Genomic DNA, 16,410 nt, shown 5'->3' on the forward strand with positions numbered 1-16,410 from the left:
GCAGCAAATCATAACAAGTAAGAACACAATACAAACTGAATGGGTTACAAAACAACTAGGGAAAACCAGACAAAATAATAATGTAAATACATTTGAATCTGCCACTGCGTGGCAGCACAGTGCGATTTTTTTTCCCTGTATCTGCCCATATTTAAACCCAGCTACTTTTAGAGTTCCTTATCACCGCTGCCAAAGGTTTATAACAACCCCCACCTAGATAATAAGCTCTTCAAGTGGTGTACTAAAATTGTTATACAGATCTATGGCAGAGTATAAGATAATTATATTAGAAACCATTTTCTCTGTAAGTTTAATAGCAATGTGTCTTTTTTTCTGTGCAGAATCCTAAAAATTACATTGCACTGCTTCATAAATACTATCAGAAGAAAAAACAAGCTTTTAATTTTGTTCAAGTGTCTCATGCAGGACCTTCACATAATCCTGAGTAAGTAGAGTATCCAGATTTAGTCCTCATTCTGACATTTTTTATTTTTCACATGCATAAAAACATGGACCGTTGTTCATCAGTATTTTGAATCCGATTTTCATCAGTGTTTGGTCAGTGCATCAGGTTTTTACCATCAGTGGTTCATCAATCTTGCATTGATGAAAAAAACAAGCTACAAAGCTTTGCATATCCATTGTAATATTAAACACAGTTTGTACACTGATGTCATCTGTGTGCTGCAAAAATAGAAAAAAAGGAAAAGAGAAAAAAAATATCTAGGGTTCATGCAGACATCCGTGGATCTTGCACTGCAATGCACAGACTGGCCATGGCTCTCCTGACCCGATCGTGACAGCTTCATATATTGCTACTCTTGGCTAGTTTGTGAATTAGCGGTCTGTGGTCGAACCGATTTGCATGGATATTTATACTGCAGCAATCACTGGAATGCTGTCTCCCTTCATTCTGCTGATAGTTGGGGAACCCTTTACTGTTTACACTTTGATGGCTCATGCTCAGCCTTGTCCAGGGATGTCAAACTCAAATACAAAGAGGGCCAAAATTAAAAGCTTGGACTAAGTCGCGGGACAACCTTGATATTTATTTAAAAAATGTGTACAATTTAAGTTTTTAATTATTATCAAACATAATGATGAACTTAGGGGTTGTCCCACAAACAAATTTTAATGAATAGATCTTAGAATAAAATATTTAAATAATATAATATGTTATGTAAAAGCATTTGGCCCAATGGCCTAATTTAAATATGTAATAACAAAGGATAAAAAACCTTAACTAATACAGATAATGAAGTTTGATGCAAACAAAAGTGACTGACAAAGACATGAACAGTCTATAATTTTAAGGGTAGGTTAATTTTAACATTGGGAGATAGAATATCAAAATAAAATCCAGAAACTCACATTGTATAAATTATATAAATTTATTTGCATTTTGCAGTGAGAAATAAGTATTTGATCCCATTAAGAGTTCTTGCTCCTACAGACCAGTTAGACCCTCCTAATCAACTCATTACCTGCATTAAAGACAGCTGTCTTACATAGTCACCTTTATAAAAGACTTCTGTCCACAGACTCACTTTATCAGTCAGACTCTAACCTCTACAAAATGGGCAAGACAGAAGAGCTTTATAAGGATGTCAGGGACAAGATCATAGACCTGCACAAAGCTGGAATGGGCTACAAAACCATAAGTAAGACGCTGTTGGTACAATAGTAAGAAAATGGAAGAAATGCAAAATGACTGTCAATCGACATCGATGTGGGGCACTATGCAAAATCTAACCTTGTCTGGTATCCTTGATCATGAGGAAGGTGAGAGATCAGCCTAAAACTACATGGGGGAACTTGTTAATGATCTCAAGGCAGCTGGGACCACAGTCACCAAGAAAACCATTGTTAAAACATTACGCTTTAAAGGTTTAAAATCCTGTAGTGCCCGCAAGGTCCCCCTGCTCAAGAAGGCACATGTGGAGGCCCATCTGAAGTTTGCCAATGAACACCTGGATGATGGTCAAATGAGATATAAATTGAATTCTTTGGCATTAACTCAACTCGCTGTGTTTGGAGGAAGAGAAATGCTGCCTATGACCCAAAGAACACCGTCCCCACTGTCAAGCATGGAGGTGGAAACAATATCTTTCTCTTCTAAGGGCACAGGACTACTTCACCGTACCAGTGTGAGAATGGATGGAGCCATGTACCGTAAAATCCTGAGTGACAACCTCCTTCCCTCCGCCAGTACATTTAAAATGGGTCGTAGCTGGGTCTTCCAGCAAGGCAATAACCCAAAACATACAGCCAAGGCAACAAAGGAATGGCTAAAAAAAAGCACAGTAAGGTAATGGGAGTGGCCTAGCCAGTCTCCAGACCTTAATCCCATAGAAAACTTATGGAGGGAGTTGAAGCTCCGAATTGCCAAGCGACAGCCTCAAAATCTTAATTATTTAGAGATGATCTGCAAAGAGGAGTGGACCAAAATTCCTCCTGACAAGTACGCAAACCTCATCATCAACTACAAAAAAGTCTGACTGCTGTGCTTGCCAACAAGGGTTTTGCTACCAAGTATTAAGTCTTGTTTGCCAGAGGGCTAAAATACTTATTTATTACTGCAAAATGCAAAACAATTTTTACAATTTATACAATGTGATTTTTATTTTTGATATTTTATCTCTCAATGTTTATCTTTCACCTTTGCCCATTAGCCCATCTGCTCCATTCTCTTCATGTTTTCTTCAGATCCTCTGCATATCTTGGTCCAACCGGTGCGTTGTAATAACATCATCATGCCCGTTGCACTGAGACGTCAGACGCAGAGGGGGAATGATGGGAGATGGAGCATCTGCTGACTTTCCTTCCTCATTCATTGGTTTTAACTACCGTATTTTTCGGATTATAAGACGCACTTTTGTTCCCCTACATTTTGGGGGAAAGTGGGGGGTGCGTCTTACAATCCGAATGTGTGCTGTACTGTAGAGGAGGGGGGCGGCTCTGGAGTGGTGTCAGGGGGCCGGAGTGAGCTGGCTGAGGGCTGCAGAGACCGTGGTAGGTCTTTTGCTCACGCTTATTAGCCTCATGTAATATTCACTGCACCCGCTGCCCATCACCTCGGTGCTGAAGCCGCACCGAGTTGGTTGACAGGAGAGCGGTGCATATTACAAGTGCCTGCACTCCCCCCTCCCATCATGAATATGTCCCCCCGGTCACTCTATATGCCCCCCTGCTGGCACACACATGGCCTTACCCCCCATCAGTCTATATGGCCGCCTGCTGGCATGCACATGATAAAATAACAAACACTTAACTCACCTTCTGATGATGGCTCCGTGCTCACAGCTCCCCTGTGGCTCTTCCTGTGTCTGTGTCAACATCCGATAGAGCCTGCACTGACCCCGCTGCCTCCACACCACTACCGGAGCTACTGCCTCACCAACACCGGAGCTCCTGCAACCCTCAGCCTATTGTCTCCATCCCCACCATCCTTTAGAATGTAAGCTCGCAAGGGCAGGGTCCTCGCCCCTCTGTATCAGTCTGTCATTGTTAGTTTGCTTACTGTAAGCAATAACTGTAACTTGTATGTAACCCCTTCTCATGTACAGCACCATGGAATCAATGGTTCTATATAAATAAATAATAATAATGTGATCGGCACAGCACAGTGATGTCATCACTTTGTGCCCAGGTCAAATGATAGGATGCCCGGGAAACAGGAAGCGCAACCGAGGAGCACGGAGCCATCATTGGAAGGTGAGTTAAGTGTTTGTTATTTTATCATGTGCATGCCAGCAGGGGGGCATATAGTGACGGGGGGGGGGGGCAATATCCAGGATGGGATGGGGCAGTGGTGTGCCAGTAGCACAGGGGGGGCAGTGGTGTGCCAGCAGCACAGGGGGGCAGTGGTGTGCCAGCAGCACAGGGGGGCAGTGGTGTGCCAGAATGGGGGTTATATAGATACCAGGATGAGGGACATACAGTATATATGATTTGTAAGACGGACACTGGCATTATAAAACCGACCCCCATTTAACATAATTTACATACATATTTTTACTAATTTTCTTCATCAAATTTGGGGGTGCGTCTTATAATCAGATGCGTCTTATAAAGCAAAAAAATACGGTATACATATTCCATCCAGTGTACGCAGCCTCTCTCCATACATATCATTAAAATGTCCATTAATTCTGTGCGTTCCTTAGACAACTTTACCTTTTTTGTGTTGTAATTCCAATGCTGAGGAGTATATCTAGATATACAGGGGAGAAATGAGTATTGAACACGTCACCAATTTTCTAAGTAAATATACAGTATTTCTAAAGGTGATATTGACATGAAATTCTCACCAGATGTCAGTAACAACCCACCCAGTCAAAGAAATCAAACTATAGAGGTCCACAAATTATGTGTAATAATGAGAAATGACCTGATGAAAAAGTATTGAACACGCTTAGGCTGGGTTCACATTGCGTTAACAGCAGCCCGTTCAACACATGCGTTAACGGGCTGCTGTTAACGCAAATGCCGGTATGTCCGCGCGCTAGCGCAGATAGAGCTAGCAGATGCTCTATCTGCGCTAGCAGTGACGGACATGGAAACGCTGCAGCCCGCGTCCCAGGGTCCATCACTCAATGACGGCGCATCGCTAGCGCAAGCCCATTGTGGGCGTGCTCTAGTGATGCGTCCGACATTGGACTCAATGGCGGCGTTAACCGACTACGTTACATCGCGTTATGCCGCGGTGTAACATAGTCCGTCTAACGGACGCCTGCAATGCAGTGTGAACCTGGCCTTACTGAAATTTAATTAATACTTTGTACAGAAGCCTTTTGTTAGGTGATGACATCTTCAAGATGCCTCCTATATGGAGAAATTAGTCACATTCATTGCTCAGATGTGATTTTGGCCCATTCTGCTACACAAACACTCTTCAAATCCTGAAGTTTCCGGTGGCTCCTTCTATGAAAACAGAGCTTTAGTTCCTTCCATAAATGTTCTATTGGATTCAGGTCAGGCGATTAGCTTGGCCATTCTAGCAGTTTTATTTTCTTCTCTGAAACCGACTGAGAGTTTCCTTGGCTGTGTTTCATTGTCTTGCTGAAATATCCACCCTCCTTTCATCTGCATCATCCTGGTAGATGGCAGATTTTTAACAAGAATGTCTCTGTACATTTGTCCATTAATTCTTCCTGCAATTGTATGACAATTTCCAGTGCCATATGCTGAAAAATAGCCCCACACCATGATGTTCTCACCTCCAACTTCACTGTTAGTATGGTGTTTTTTGAGTGATATGCAGTGCATTTTGGCCTCCAAACATGGTGTGTATTATGGCATCCAAAGAGTTCAATTTTGGTCTCCTCTGACCTGACTATCTTGTACCTGTATTTCACAGGCTAGTTTAAATGTTTTGAGCAAACTACGCAGTTGAACATGCTTTTCTTCAGGAATGGAGTCTTGTGTGGTGAGCGTGCATACAGGCCATGGAGTTTGAGTGCATAAAAACGTTATAGCATTGTTTTCTTTAAAATAATTGTACAGACTGACTCCAGGTCTTTCTGTAGCTGTCCACAGGTGGTCCTTGGCTGTTGGATAACTCTTCTGATAATTATTTTCACTTCTCTGTCGGAAATTGTACAGGGAGCACCTTGTCGTGCCCGGTTTATGGTGAAATGATTTTCTTTCCACTTCCGGATTATGGCCCTAACAGTGCTCAATGGAACCTTCAGTAATTTAGAAATTCTTCTGTAACCAATGCTATCAGTATGTTTTGGAACAATAAGATTGCAAAGGTCTTGAGACAGCTCACTGGTTTTACCCATCATGATGTGTTTCTTCTGTGGCACCTTGGTAATGAGACACCATTTATAGGCCGTCAGTTGAACTAGATGATATTATTCTTCAATAAATGGCAGGTGTCATGGTCTGCCTGGAATTTCTGCTACGGTCCTTCTAGGGTTAATCCTATGGGGCTTATCTTTGGTTTGGGGAGGGCTATAAGTAACCGCACTGGTGCTATGCTCGTCGGTAGTGATACGTCCATTCCTGGCTGAGTAGTTGACCCTTGTATACCTGTGTATATTGCCTGCTTCTGTACAATTGCTCTGTGTATGACCCGGTCTGTCTCCCGTTTGATATTCGTCTGTTGATTCTGTACTTTCTGTGTTTCTCTTGGTTTTACCCCAGCTACATCCCTGACTTCGTGCTTGCCTGTTCCCCTGGTACTGCGTTGCTTTCTCTGGCTTCTGACCCCCAGTTTGCTGACTGTTCTACCAGCTCTGCTGGGTTCCACTATCACTGCTAGGAGTTCGGGACCTGGATCCGCCCCCAATCACTCCCCCAGTGCTTACATGATTGCAGGTCCAGTTCCTCCTGCAGCACACCTTCTGCCGTGTTCCCATTCCACTACAGGAGTCTCTGGGTTTCCCCAGCATGTCTTTGGACATGCGTACAGTCTCTGGTGGTGAGTCTGATACGTTGTCCATCACAGCAGGATTGCTTTCAAATGACTGATAGATTTCAGCTGGTGTCATGACTTTCCATTACTTTTTTGCTCCTCTTTGTTCATGTAATTTGTCGTTATTACACATAACTTAATTCATGGACATGTATGGTTTGATCTCTTTGCCTATATGGATTGGATGGGATGTTACTGACACCTGGTGAGAATTTCATGTCAATAGCACCTTTCAATATATATTTACTTAGAAAACTGGTGACGTGTTCAATACTTATTTTACCCACTGTGTGTGTGAACACGCCGTTTGTGTGTGTATATATACACATTGTGGTAGATCGGCTCACTCTGCTGCACATGGATGTAGGCACAGGAAACGCTGTCTCTTTAAATCTCCCACTGGTTCATTAACCCCTTTCTGACATTGGACGTACTATCCCGTCGAGGTGGGCCCGTATGACCACCGACGGGATAGTACGTCCAGCGCGATCGGCCGCGCTCACGGGGGGAGCGCGGCCGATCGCGACCGGGTGTCAGCTGACTATCGCAGCTGACATCCGGCACTATGTGCCAGGAGCGCTCACGGACCGCCCCCGGCACATTAGCCCCCGGCACACCGCGATCAAACATGATCGCGGTGTGCCGGCGGTACAGGGAAGCATCGCGCAGGGAGGGGGCTCCCTGCGTGCTTCCCTGAGACCCCCGGAGCAACGCGATGTGATCGCGTTGCTCCGAGGGTCTCTTACCTCCTCTCACTGCAGTCCCCGGATCCAAAATGGCCGCGGCATCCGGGTCCTGCAGGGAGGGAGGTGGCTTACCGAGTGCCTGCTCAGAGCAAGCACTTGGTAAGCCTGCAGCACTGTAAGTCAGATCGCCGATCTGACAGAGTGCCGTGCAAACCGTCAGATCAGCGATCTGTGATGTCCCCCCCTGGGACAAAGTAAAAATGTAAAAAAAAAAATTTCCACATGTGTTAAAAAAAAAAAATAAAAAAATCCTAAATAAAGAAAAAAATATATATTATTCCTATAAATACATTTCTTTATCTAAATAAATTAAAAAAACAATAAAAGTACACATATTTAGTATCGCCGCGTCCGTAACGACCCACCCTATAAAACTGTCCCACTAGTTAACCCCTTCAGTGAACACCGTAGGAAAAAAAAAAAACGAGGCAAAAAACAACGCTTTATTATCATACCGCCAAACAAAAAGTGGAATAACACGCGATCAAAAAGACGGATATAAATAACCATGGTACCGCTGAAAACGTCATCTTGTCCCGCAAAAAACGAGCTGCAATACAGCATCATCAAACAAAAAATAAAAAAGTTATAGTCCTCAGAATAAAGCGATGCCAAAATAATTATTTATTCTATAAAATAGTTTTTATCGTATAAAAGCGCCAAAACATAAAAAAATGATATAAATGAGGTATCGCCGTAATCGTACTGACCCGAAGAATAAAACTGCTTTATCAATTTTACCAAGCGTGGAACGGTATAAACACCTCCCCCAAAAGAAATTCATGAATAGCTGTTTTTTTGTCATTCTGCCTCACAAAAATCGGAATAAAAAGCAATCAAAAACTGTCACGTGTCCGAAAATGTTACCAATAAAAACGTCAACTCGTCCCACAAAAAACAAGACCTCACATGACTCTGTGGACCAAAATATGGAAAAATTATAGGTCTCAAAATGTGGAGACGCAAAAACTTTTTTGCTATAAAAAGCGTCTTTTAGTGTGTGATGGCTGCCAATCATAAAAATCCGCTATAAAAAATGCTATAAAAGTAAATCAAACCCCCCTTCATCACCCCCTTAGTTAGGGAAAAATAATAAAATTGAAAAAATGTATTTATTTCCATTTTCCCATTAGGGTTAGGGCTAGGGTTAGGGTTAGGGTTGGGGCTAGGGTTTGAGCTAAAGTTAGGGTTAGGGTTGGGGCTAAAGTTAGGGTTCGGGTTGGGGCTAAAGTTAGGCTTAGGGTTTGGATTACATTTATGGTTGGGATTAGGGTTGGGATTAGAGTTAGGGGTGTGTCAGGGTTAGGGGTGTGGTTAGGGTTACCGTTGGGATTAGGGTTAGGGGTGTGTTTGGATTAGGGTTTCTGTTAGAATTGGGGAGTTTCCACTGTTTAGGCATATCAGGGGCTCTCCAAACGCGACATGGCGTCCGATCTCAATTCCAGCGAATTCTGCATTGAAAAAGAAAAACAGTGCTCCTTCCCTTCCGAGCTCTCCCGTGTGCCCAAACAGGGGTTTACCCTCAACATATGGGGTATCAGCATACTCAGGACACATTGCAGAACAACTTTTGGGGTCCAATTTCTCCTGTTACCCTTGGGAAAATACAAAACTGGGGGCTAAAAAATAACTTTTGTGGAAAAAAAAATATTTTTTATTTGCACGGCTCTGCGTTATAAACTGTAGTGAAACACTTGGGGGATCAAAGCTCTCAAAACACATCTAGATGAGTTCCTTAGGGGGTCTACTTTCCAAAATGGTGTCACTTGTGGGGGGTTTCTACTGTTTAGGTACATTAGGGGCTCTGCAAACGCAATGTGACGCCTGCAGACCATTCCATCTATCGGTAAGTGTGCATTCCAAATGGCGCTCCTTCCCTTCCAAGCTTTCCCGTGCACCCAAACAGGGGTTTACACCAACATATGGGGCATCAGCGTACTCAGGACAAATTGGACAACAACTTTTGGGGTCCAATTTACCCTGTTACCCTTGTGAAAATACAAAACTGGGGGCTAAAAAATCATTTTTGTGAAAAAAAAGGAATTTTTATTTTCACGGCTCTGCGTTATAAACTGTAGTGAAACACTTGGGGGATCAAAGCTCTCAAAACACATCTAGATAAGTTCCTTAGGGGGTCTACTTTCGTAAATGGTGTCACTTGTGGGGGGGTTTAATGTTTAGGCACATCAGGGGCTCTCCAAACGCGACATGGTGTCCCATCTCATATCCAGTAAATTTTGCATTGAAAAGTCAAACGGCGCTCCTTCCCTTCCGAGCTCTGCCATGCGCCCAAACAGTCGTTTACCCCCACATATCGGGTATCAGCATACTCAGGACAAATTGCACAACAAGTTTTGCGGTCCAATTTCTTCTCTTACCCTTGGGAAAATTAAAAATTGGGGGCGAAAAGATCATTTTTTGTGAAAAAATATGATTTTTTATTTTTACGGCTCTGCATTATAAACTTCTGTGAAGCACTTGTTGGATCAAAGTGCTCACCACACATCTAGATAAGTTCCTTAAGGGGTCTACTTTCCAAAATGGTGTCACTTGTGGGGGGTTTCAATGTTTAGGCACATCAGGGGCTCTCCAAACGCAACATGGCGTCCCATCTTAATTCCAGTCAATTTTGCATTGAAAAGTCAAATAGCGCTCCTTCCCTTCCGAGCTCTGCTATGCACCCAAACAGTGGTTTACCCCCACATATGGGGTATCGGCGTACTCAGGACAAATTGCAGAACATACTCTTGGGGTCCAATTTCTTCTCTTACCCTTAGTAAAATAAAAAATTGGGGGCGAAAAGATAATTGTTGTGAAAAAATATGATTTTTTATTTTTACGGCTCTGCATTATAAACTTCTGTGAAGCACTTGGTGGGTCAAAGTGCTCACCACACATCTATATAAGTTCCTTAGGGGGTCTACTTTCCAAAATGGTGTCACTTGTGGGGGGTTTCAATGTTTAGGCACATCAGGGGCTCTCCAAACGCAACATGGCGTTCCATCTCAATTCCAGTCAATTTTGCATTGAAAAGTCAAATGGCGCTCCTTCCCTTCCGAGCTCTGCCATGCGCCCAAACAGTGGTTTACCCCCACATATGGGGTATCAGCGTACTCAGCACAAATTGTACAACAGCTTTTGGGGTCCATTTTCTCCTGTTACCCTTGGTAAAATAAAACAAATTGGAGCTGAAATAAATTTTGTGTAAAAAAAAAAGTTAATTTTTATTTAAACATTCCAAAAATTCCTGTGAAACACCTGAAGGGTTAATAAACTTCTTGAATGTGGTTTTGAGCACCTTGAGGGGTGCAGTTTTTAGAATGGTGTCACACTTGGGTATTTTCTATCATATAGACCCCTCAAAATGACTTCAAATGAGATGTGGTCCCTAAAAAAATGGTGTTGTAAAAATGAGAAATTGCTGGTCAACTTTTAACCCTTATAACTACCTAACAAAAAAAAATTTTGGTTCCTAAATTGTGCTGATGTAAAGTAGACATGTGGGAAATGTTACGTATTAAGTATTTTTTGTGACATATCTCTGTGATTTAAGGGCATAAAAATTTAAAGTTGGAAAATTGAGAAATTTTCAATATTTTCGCCAAATTTCGTTTTTTTTTCACAAATAAACGCAAGTTATATCGAAGAAATTTTACCACTATCATGAAGTACAATATGTCACGAGAAAACAATGTCAGAATCGCCAAGATCTGTTGAAGCGTTCCAGAGTTATAACCTCATAAAGGGACAGTGGTCAGAACTGTAAAAATTGGCCCGGTCATTAACGTGCAAACCACCCTTGGGGGTAAAGGGGTTAAAGGGAACCTGTCACCACGTTTTTGGAAGATGGGATAAAAATAGCGTTAAATAGGGGCAGAGGTGGGCGTTACATTAGTGTGTTTGTTATGCGTTTATTACCCACCTAAGTTGCCGAAATAACTTTGCAAAGTCTCCGTTTTCGCCTGTCAATCAGGCTGGTCAGGTCGCATGGGCGTGGTGTCTTCACCCAGATTTGGCGTAGTTTTCCGTTGGTGGCGTAGTGGTGTGCGCATGCCCAAGGTCCCGAATCCTCTTCCAGGGGATTTAAAATAGCGCGGTGTTCGTTATTGCATTGGTGATCGGTGGGCGCGGCCATCTTCCTTTGGCCGCGCGTGCGCAGAAGCGGCGCTCTGCTGGCCGCGGCTTCAGGAAAATGGCCGCCGCGATGCCGCGCGTGCGCAGATGGATATCGCGGCGGCCATTTTGCAAAGTTATTTCGGCAACTTAGGTGGGTAATAAACGCATAACACACACACTAATGTAACGCCCACCTCTGCCCCTATTTAACGCTATTTTTATCCCATCTTCCAAAAACGTGGTGACAGGTTCCCTTTAAGGGTACTGCATAACCCAGTGCAGAGTTGGCAAAAATAAACAAGCACTTCTGGCCTAAGGAAAAAAAAAACATAACATACAGCACAATTGGTGTTGTTGGGGGGGGATCCACCCGCTCAGGAAAAAAACTCAACATACAATGGTTCAGCTTTCTTTACCAGGACACATGGCACTAGAGTTCCACTCTCCAGGCCTACTGAACACTGAATGCCTCAGAAGGCTGACTATTTATTTCGTAAACCACACCCTGGGGTGGAGATATGGTGGACAGCCTCCCACCCACACATTAGCTGACCGGAAAGAAAAACAGCCCTTAAACATGGTCTATTAACCTCTCACCACTCGTGTGCTGGAGAAAAACTTATAGATTTCAAATCACTGAAGCTAATAGCCTCAGTGAAACATATTTCGCCTCCAGTACTTTGCCAGCGACTTTGTCACAACATATATAGTACATGCACAATTGCACATGAGCACTTTATTTACAATACTCAACACTAAACTTGCAATACCAAGAAGGAAAAGTTTTGGAATTATGGAAGTCACGGGATGGATAAACATGTTAATGATATGTAAATAATAAAAAACAGGAAATCAGATTTTTCAAAACATCTCGATTTATTCAGTACTGAGTGTGAGCACCACACACAAAAATACACACACTTACACACCTTGGCTTCTATCAGTGAGGTTATAAATAGTTGTCTGAGGAATTGTCTGCCATGCTAAATGCATTTGGACACGCAAATTATCGAGAGCGGCTTTTGCAATTGCAGGCCAAATTGCAGGCCACTGACGTCCAAGATGTGCTTGATGGGAGATAAGTTCGGAGACGCTGGAGGCCACAGTAGCATGTTTAGACCCCACAGTGTGCTCACAGTAGCACAAGAAACATGCTGCCTGGTGTTGTCATGCTGAAAAATGGCTCCTCAGACACTTTGGAGAAATGGCCTTATCACTTTGGAGAAATGGCCTTATCACTGGTTCCATGACCAAACTAATGTAACTCCGAGCTGTTAAAGTATCTGGAATGAAGAATAAAAGGGTCCAACTACTGGACATTTATGCCACCCCACACCATAATCCAACGAGTAGCTCAGCATTGGGCTACAAGTTATACATCCAGCTACAAGTATTTCCATGGCCTCACGCCACTGCTCTCTATAGATTTTATGGTACAAAGCACATGGAATGGCGGCTGGAATGAAGGTTTATCCCCCTTCAGCGATGAGTCCCGGTTTTGCCTTAGATGCATCACTCTGAAGAGGCCTTCACAAGGGAACGTGAACGTGTCCCATGAGCCATATTTCAACAATCGAGGGCACATGTTGCTGTCATTACTGTGAGCAGCCTCCATGGCTTAATCATCTTACCATGGCCTACAGTGTCTCATTATTCCACAACTTTTTCTTCTTGGTGTTGCAATTTCAACACCATATACACATGTACTGTATATTTTAAGTAAAAATATTGTATGTATTTATTGCTATTTATGTATTTATTGCCTTTCAGGTTTATCTACAGGGTCATATCTGGAGATAGGCAATTTACCCCATCAAGTGCGAAAAGTAGTATAAAACAAGCCGAAAATGAGGCAGCCTATCTTGCACTACAAGAGATCAAAAGAGAAGCTCCAGATGACCTTCAGGTACACCATAATATATTATTATGTATATAACATATTATAAGCAACAGCCAGCATGGTTTTATGAAAGACAGAAAGTGTCAAAGAAGTAAATTAAAGACCAGAGCAAATGAAGAAATAGATGGCACTCACCGGATGTCATCTTTTATCTTCTTTTTTACATCTATATATATGAGGCATCGTGATTACTCGCTAATCCCGCCCCCTGCACAGTAGCTCCGCCCTCACACATCACAACACACAATCCCGCCCCCCCACCCCATTACCACACACAATCCCGCCCCCCTACCCCATTACCACACACAATCCCGCCCCCACCACATTACCACACACAATCCCGCCCCCACCACATTACCACACACAATCCTGCCACCACCACATTACCACACACAATCCCGCCCCCCACCCCATTACCACACACAATCCCGCCCCCCACCCCATTACCACACACAATCCCGCCCCCTACCACATTACCACACACAATCCCACCCCCCACCATATTACCACACACAATCCCGCCCCCACCACATTACCACACACAATCCCGCCCCCCACCACATTACCACACACAATCCCGCCCCCCACCACATTACCACACGAGGCTCCGTCCCCACACATTACCACACGAGGCTCCGTCCCCCACATTACCACACATAATCCCGCCCCCCACCACATTACCACACATAATCCCACCCCCCACCACATTACCACACACAATCCCGCCCCCTACCACATTACCACACACAATCCCACCCCCACCATATTACCACACACAATCCCGCCCCCACCACATTACCACACACAATCCCGCCCCCCACCACATTACCACACACAATCCCGCCCCCCACCACATTACCACACGAGGCTCCGTCCCCACACATTACCACACGAGGCTCCGTCCCCCACATTACCACACATAATCCCGCCCCCCACCACATTACCACACATAATCCCACCCCCCACCACATTACCACACATATTCCCGCCCCCCACCACATTACCACACACAATCCCGCCCCACACCATATTACCACACACAATCCCGCCCCACACCATATTACCACACACAATCCCGCCCCCCACCACATTACCACACACAATCCCGCCCCCCACCCCATTACCACACACAATCCCGCCCCCACCACATTACCACACACAATCCCACCCCCCACCATATTACCACACACAATCCCGCCCCCCACCCCCATTACCACACACAATCCCGCCCCCCACCCCATTACCACACATAATCCCGCCCCCCACCCCATTACCACACATAATCCCGCCCCCCACATTACCACACATAATCCCACCCCCCACCACATTACCACACATATTCCCACCCCAACCACATTACCACACATAATCTCGCCCCCACCACATTACCACATAATCCTGCCCCCCACATTACACACGAGGCTCCGTCCCCACACATTACCACACGAGGCTCCGTCCCCCATTACCACACGAGGCTCCGTACCCACACATTACCACACAAGGCTCTGTCCCCACACATTACCATACGAGTCTCCGTCCCTCCACATTACCACACGAGGCTCCGTCCCCACACATTACCACATGAGGCTCCATCCTCACACATTACCACATGAGGCTGCGTCCCCACACATTAGCACACGAGGCTCTGTCCCCACACATTACCACACGAATCCAGTTTGCTTTTGATTTTACACTGTGAATAATATGTATTAGTATTATTCTGATTTTTAATTATTATTATTGTTATTAACTTCATTTTAAGTTAATTTACCACCTGCGTAAGCGCTATTGAATGTTGTCATTATTTACTTTAGTTTAATCATTAGCAGCGTTAATTAGATAGCAATGAGCATGCCGAGCGTTAGCTGGCTGGAAACAGCTAGTTAACCTATAAAAGTGCAAACGGGCAAAGGAAATAATCGAGACACTGCAGCTAGTGAGTGCCACGTATTTATTCCACTGCACTTCTCATAAGGGCTACAATATTGTAGGCTGAGCACCATGTATTGCTGCACCAGTGAGGGAGGAGAAAAAAGGAAAAGATAATAATCCATGTGCAAGATTGGAAGCGACCATTGTGCCAAGTTGTTTTCTACTGTTTGGACCAAGTAATTTAAATGGGTTATCGACCCCATACCGTAATGTATATCAAATGTCCCAGGTCAGCACAAGTGGAACACTGCAAACACTACTGCAAACCTTTTCAATTTATGGACACCCAATAGACCACTCCTAACCTGATTGCATATGTTATCAGGTTATCACACTTGGTCTTACCAGCCAGCACCAGTCTTTTTGTTTTGGGTCGAGTGAGATAATTCTATGTCCCAGAAGCTTCTCATTTTTTCTACCAGTAACAGTCCACTTGGTCCACTACTACATGTTACATCATATAACAGCATTAAAGTATTCTGTATTGTTGATAACCCACCCCCCCAAAAAAAAAAATTAGAGTCAATAGATTCCACTTATATAATAATGGAAAATTAAAGGGTTATTTCCAGATATTGTCACCGATTGCTTAGCAGTTCCAAGAACCGGACTCCCGATAATGGAAACTAGGCTCTTGGCCAATCTCCATTTCATTCATTATTCATGGAACTGCCAGAAACTGTTGTCTCACCGACAATAAATTCCGATTCAGGGAGTACCCTTTAAAACTGTTTTTAAAACACTAATGTAGATACATTGGGGGCCAGGGCTGGCCCGAGAGATTACGGCGCCCTAGGTGAAACTATTTTGTTGCGCCCCTACTACTTTCAACATACCTCCCAACTTTTGAAGATGGGAAAGAGGGAAAAGGTTTGCGGCGCGCAAATTTTAGGCCACGCCTCTGACCACACCCATTCATAACTAGCCACACCCATATCCACTTCCCAACCACACCCATTTAGCACTGCTGATCACACTGTTTCATAAAGAATAATTATAAACAAAAAAATATGGCCACACAGTGTTCCATACTGTATAATGGCCACACATGATGCTCCATACTGTATAATGGCCACACATGCTCCATACTGTATAATGGCCACACATGATGCTCCATACTGTATAATGGCCACACATGATGTTCCATACTGTATAATGACCACACATGATGCTCCATATTGTATATTGGCCACACATGATACTTCGTACCGTATAATGGCCACACATTATACACTCCTACACACGCGGCTGCGCTCCATACATACGCGCTCCGCTCCATACACCTCATACACACG

General features: G+C 43.9%; 1 protein-coding gene across 1 annotated transcript in view; it reads left to right on the forward strand.

Moving 5' to 3' along the window:
- Window positions 1–16,410, forward strand: part of LOC143804656 (interferon-induced, double-stranded RNA-activated protein kinase-like) — a 114,689-nt gene that overhangs the window by 26,737 nt on the left and 71,542 nt on the right. Inside the window, exons 4-5 of the mRNA XM_077282953.1 lie at window positions 342–445; window positions 13,054–13,189. Coding sequence (XP_077139068.1) covers window positions 342–445; window positions 13,054–13,189 — 240 coding nt within the window. The remainder of the gene's footprint in view (window positions 1–341; window positions 446–13,053; window positions 13,190–16,410) is intronic.

This window comes from Ranitomeya variabilis, chromosome 2 (genome assembly GCF_051348905.1).
Source record: "Ranitomeya variabilis isolate aRanVar5 chromosome 2, aRanVar5.hap1, whole genome shotgun sequence".
NCBI classification, from domain to species: domain Eukaryota; kingdom Metazoa; phylum Chordata; class Amphibia; order Anura; family Dendrobatidae; genus Ranitomeya; species Ranitomeya variabilis.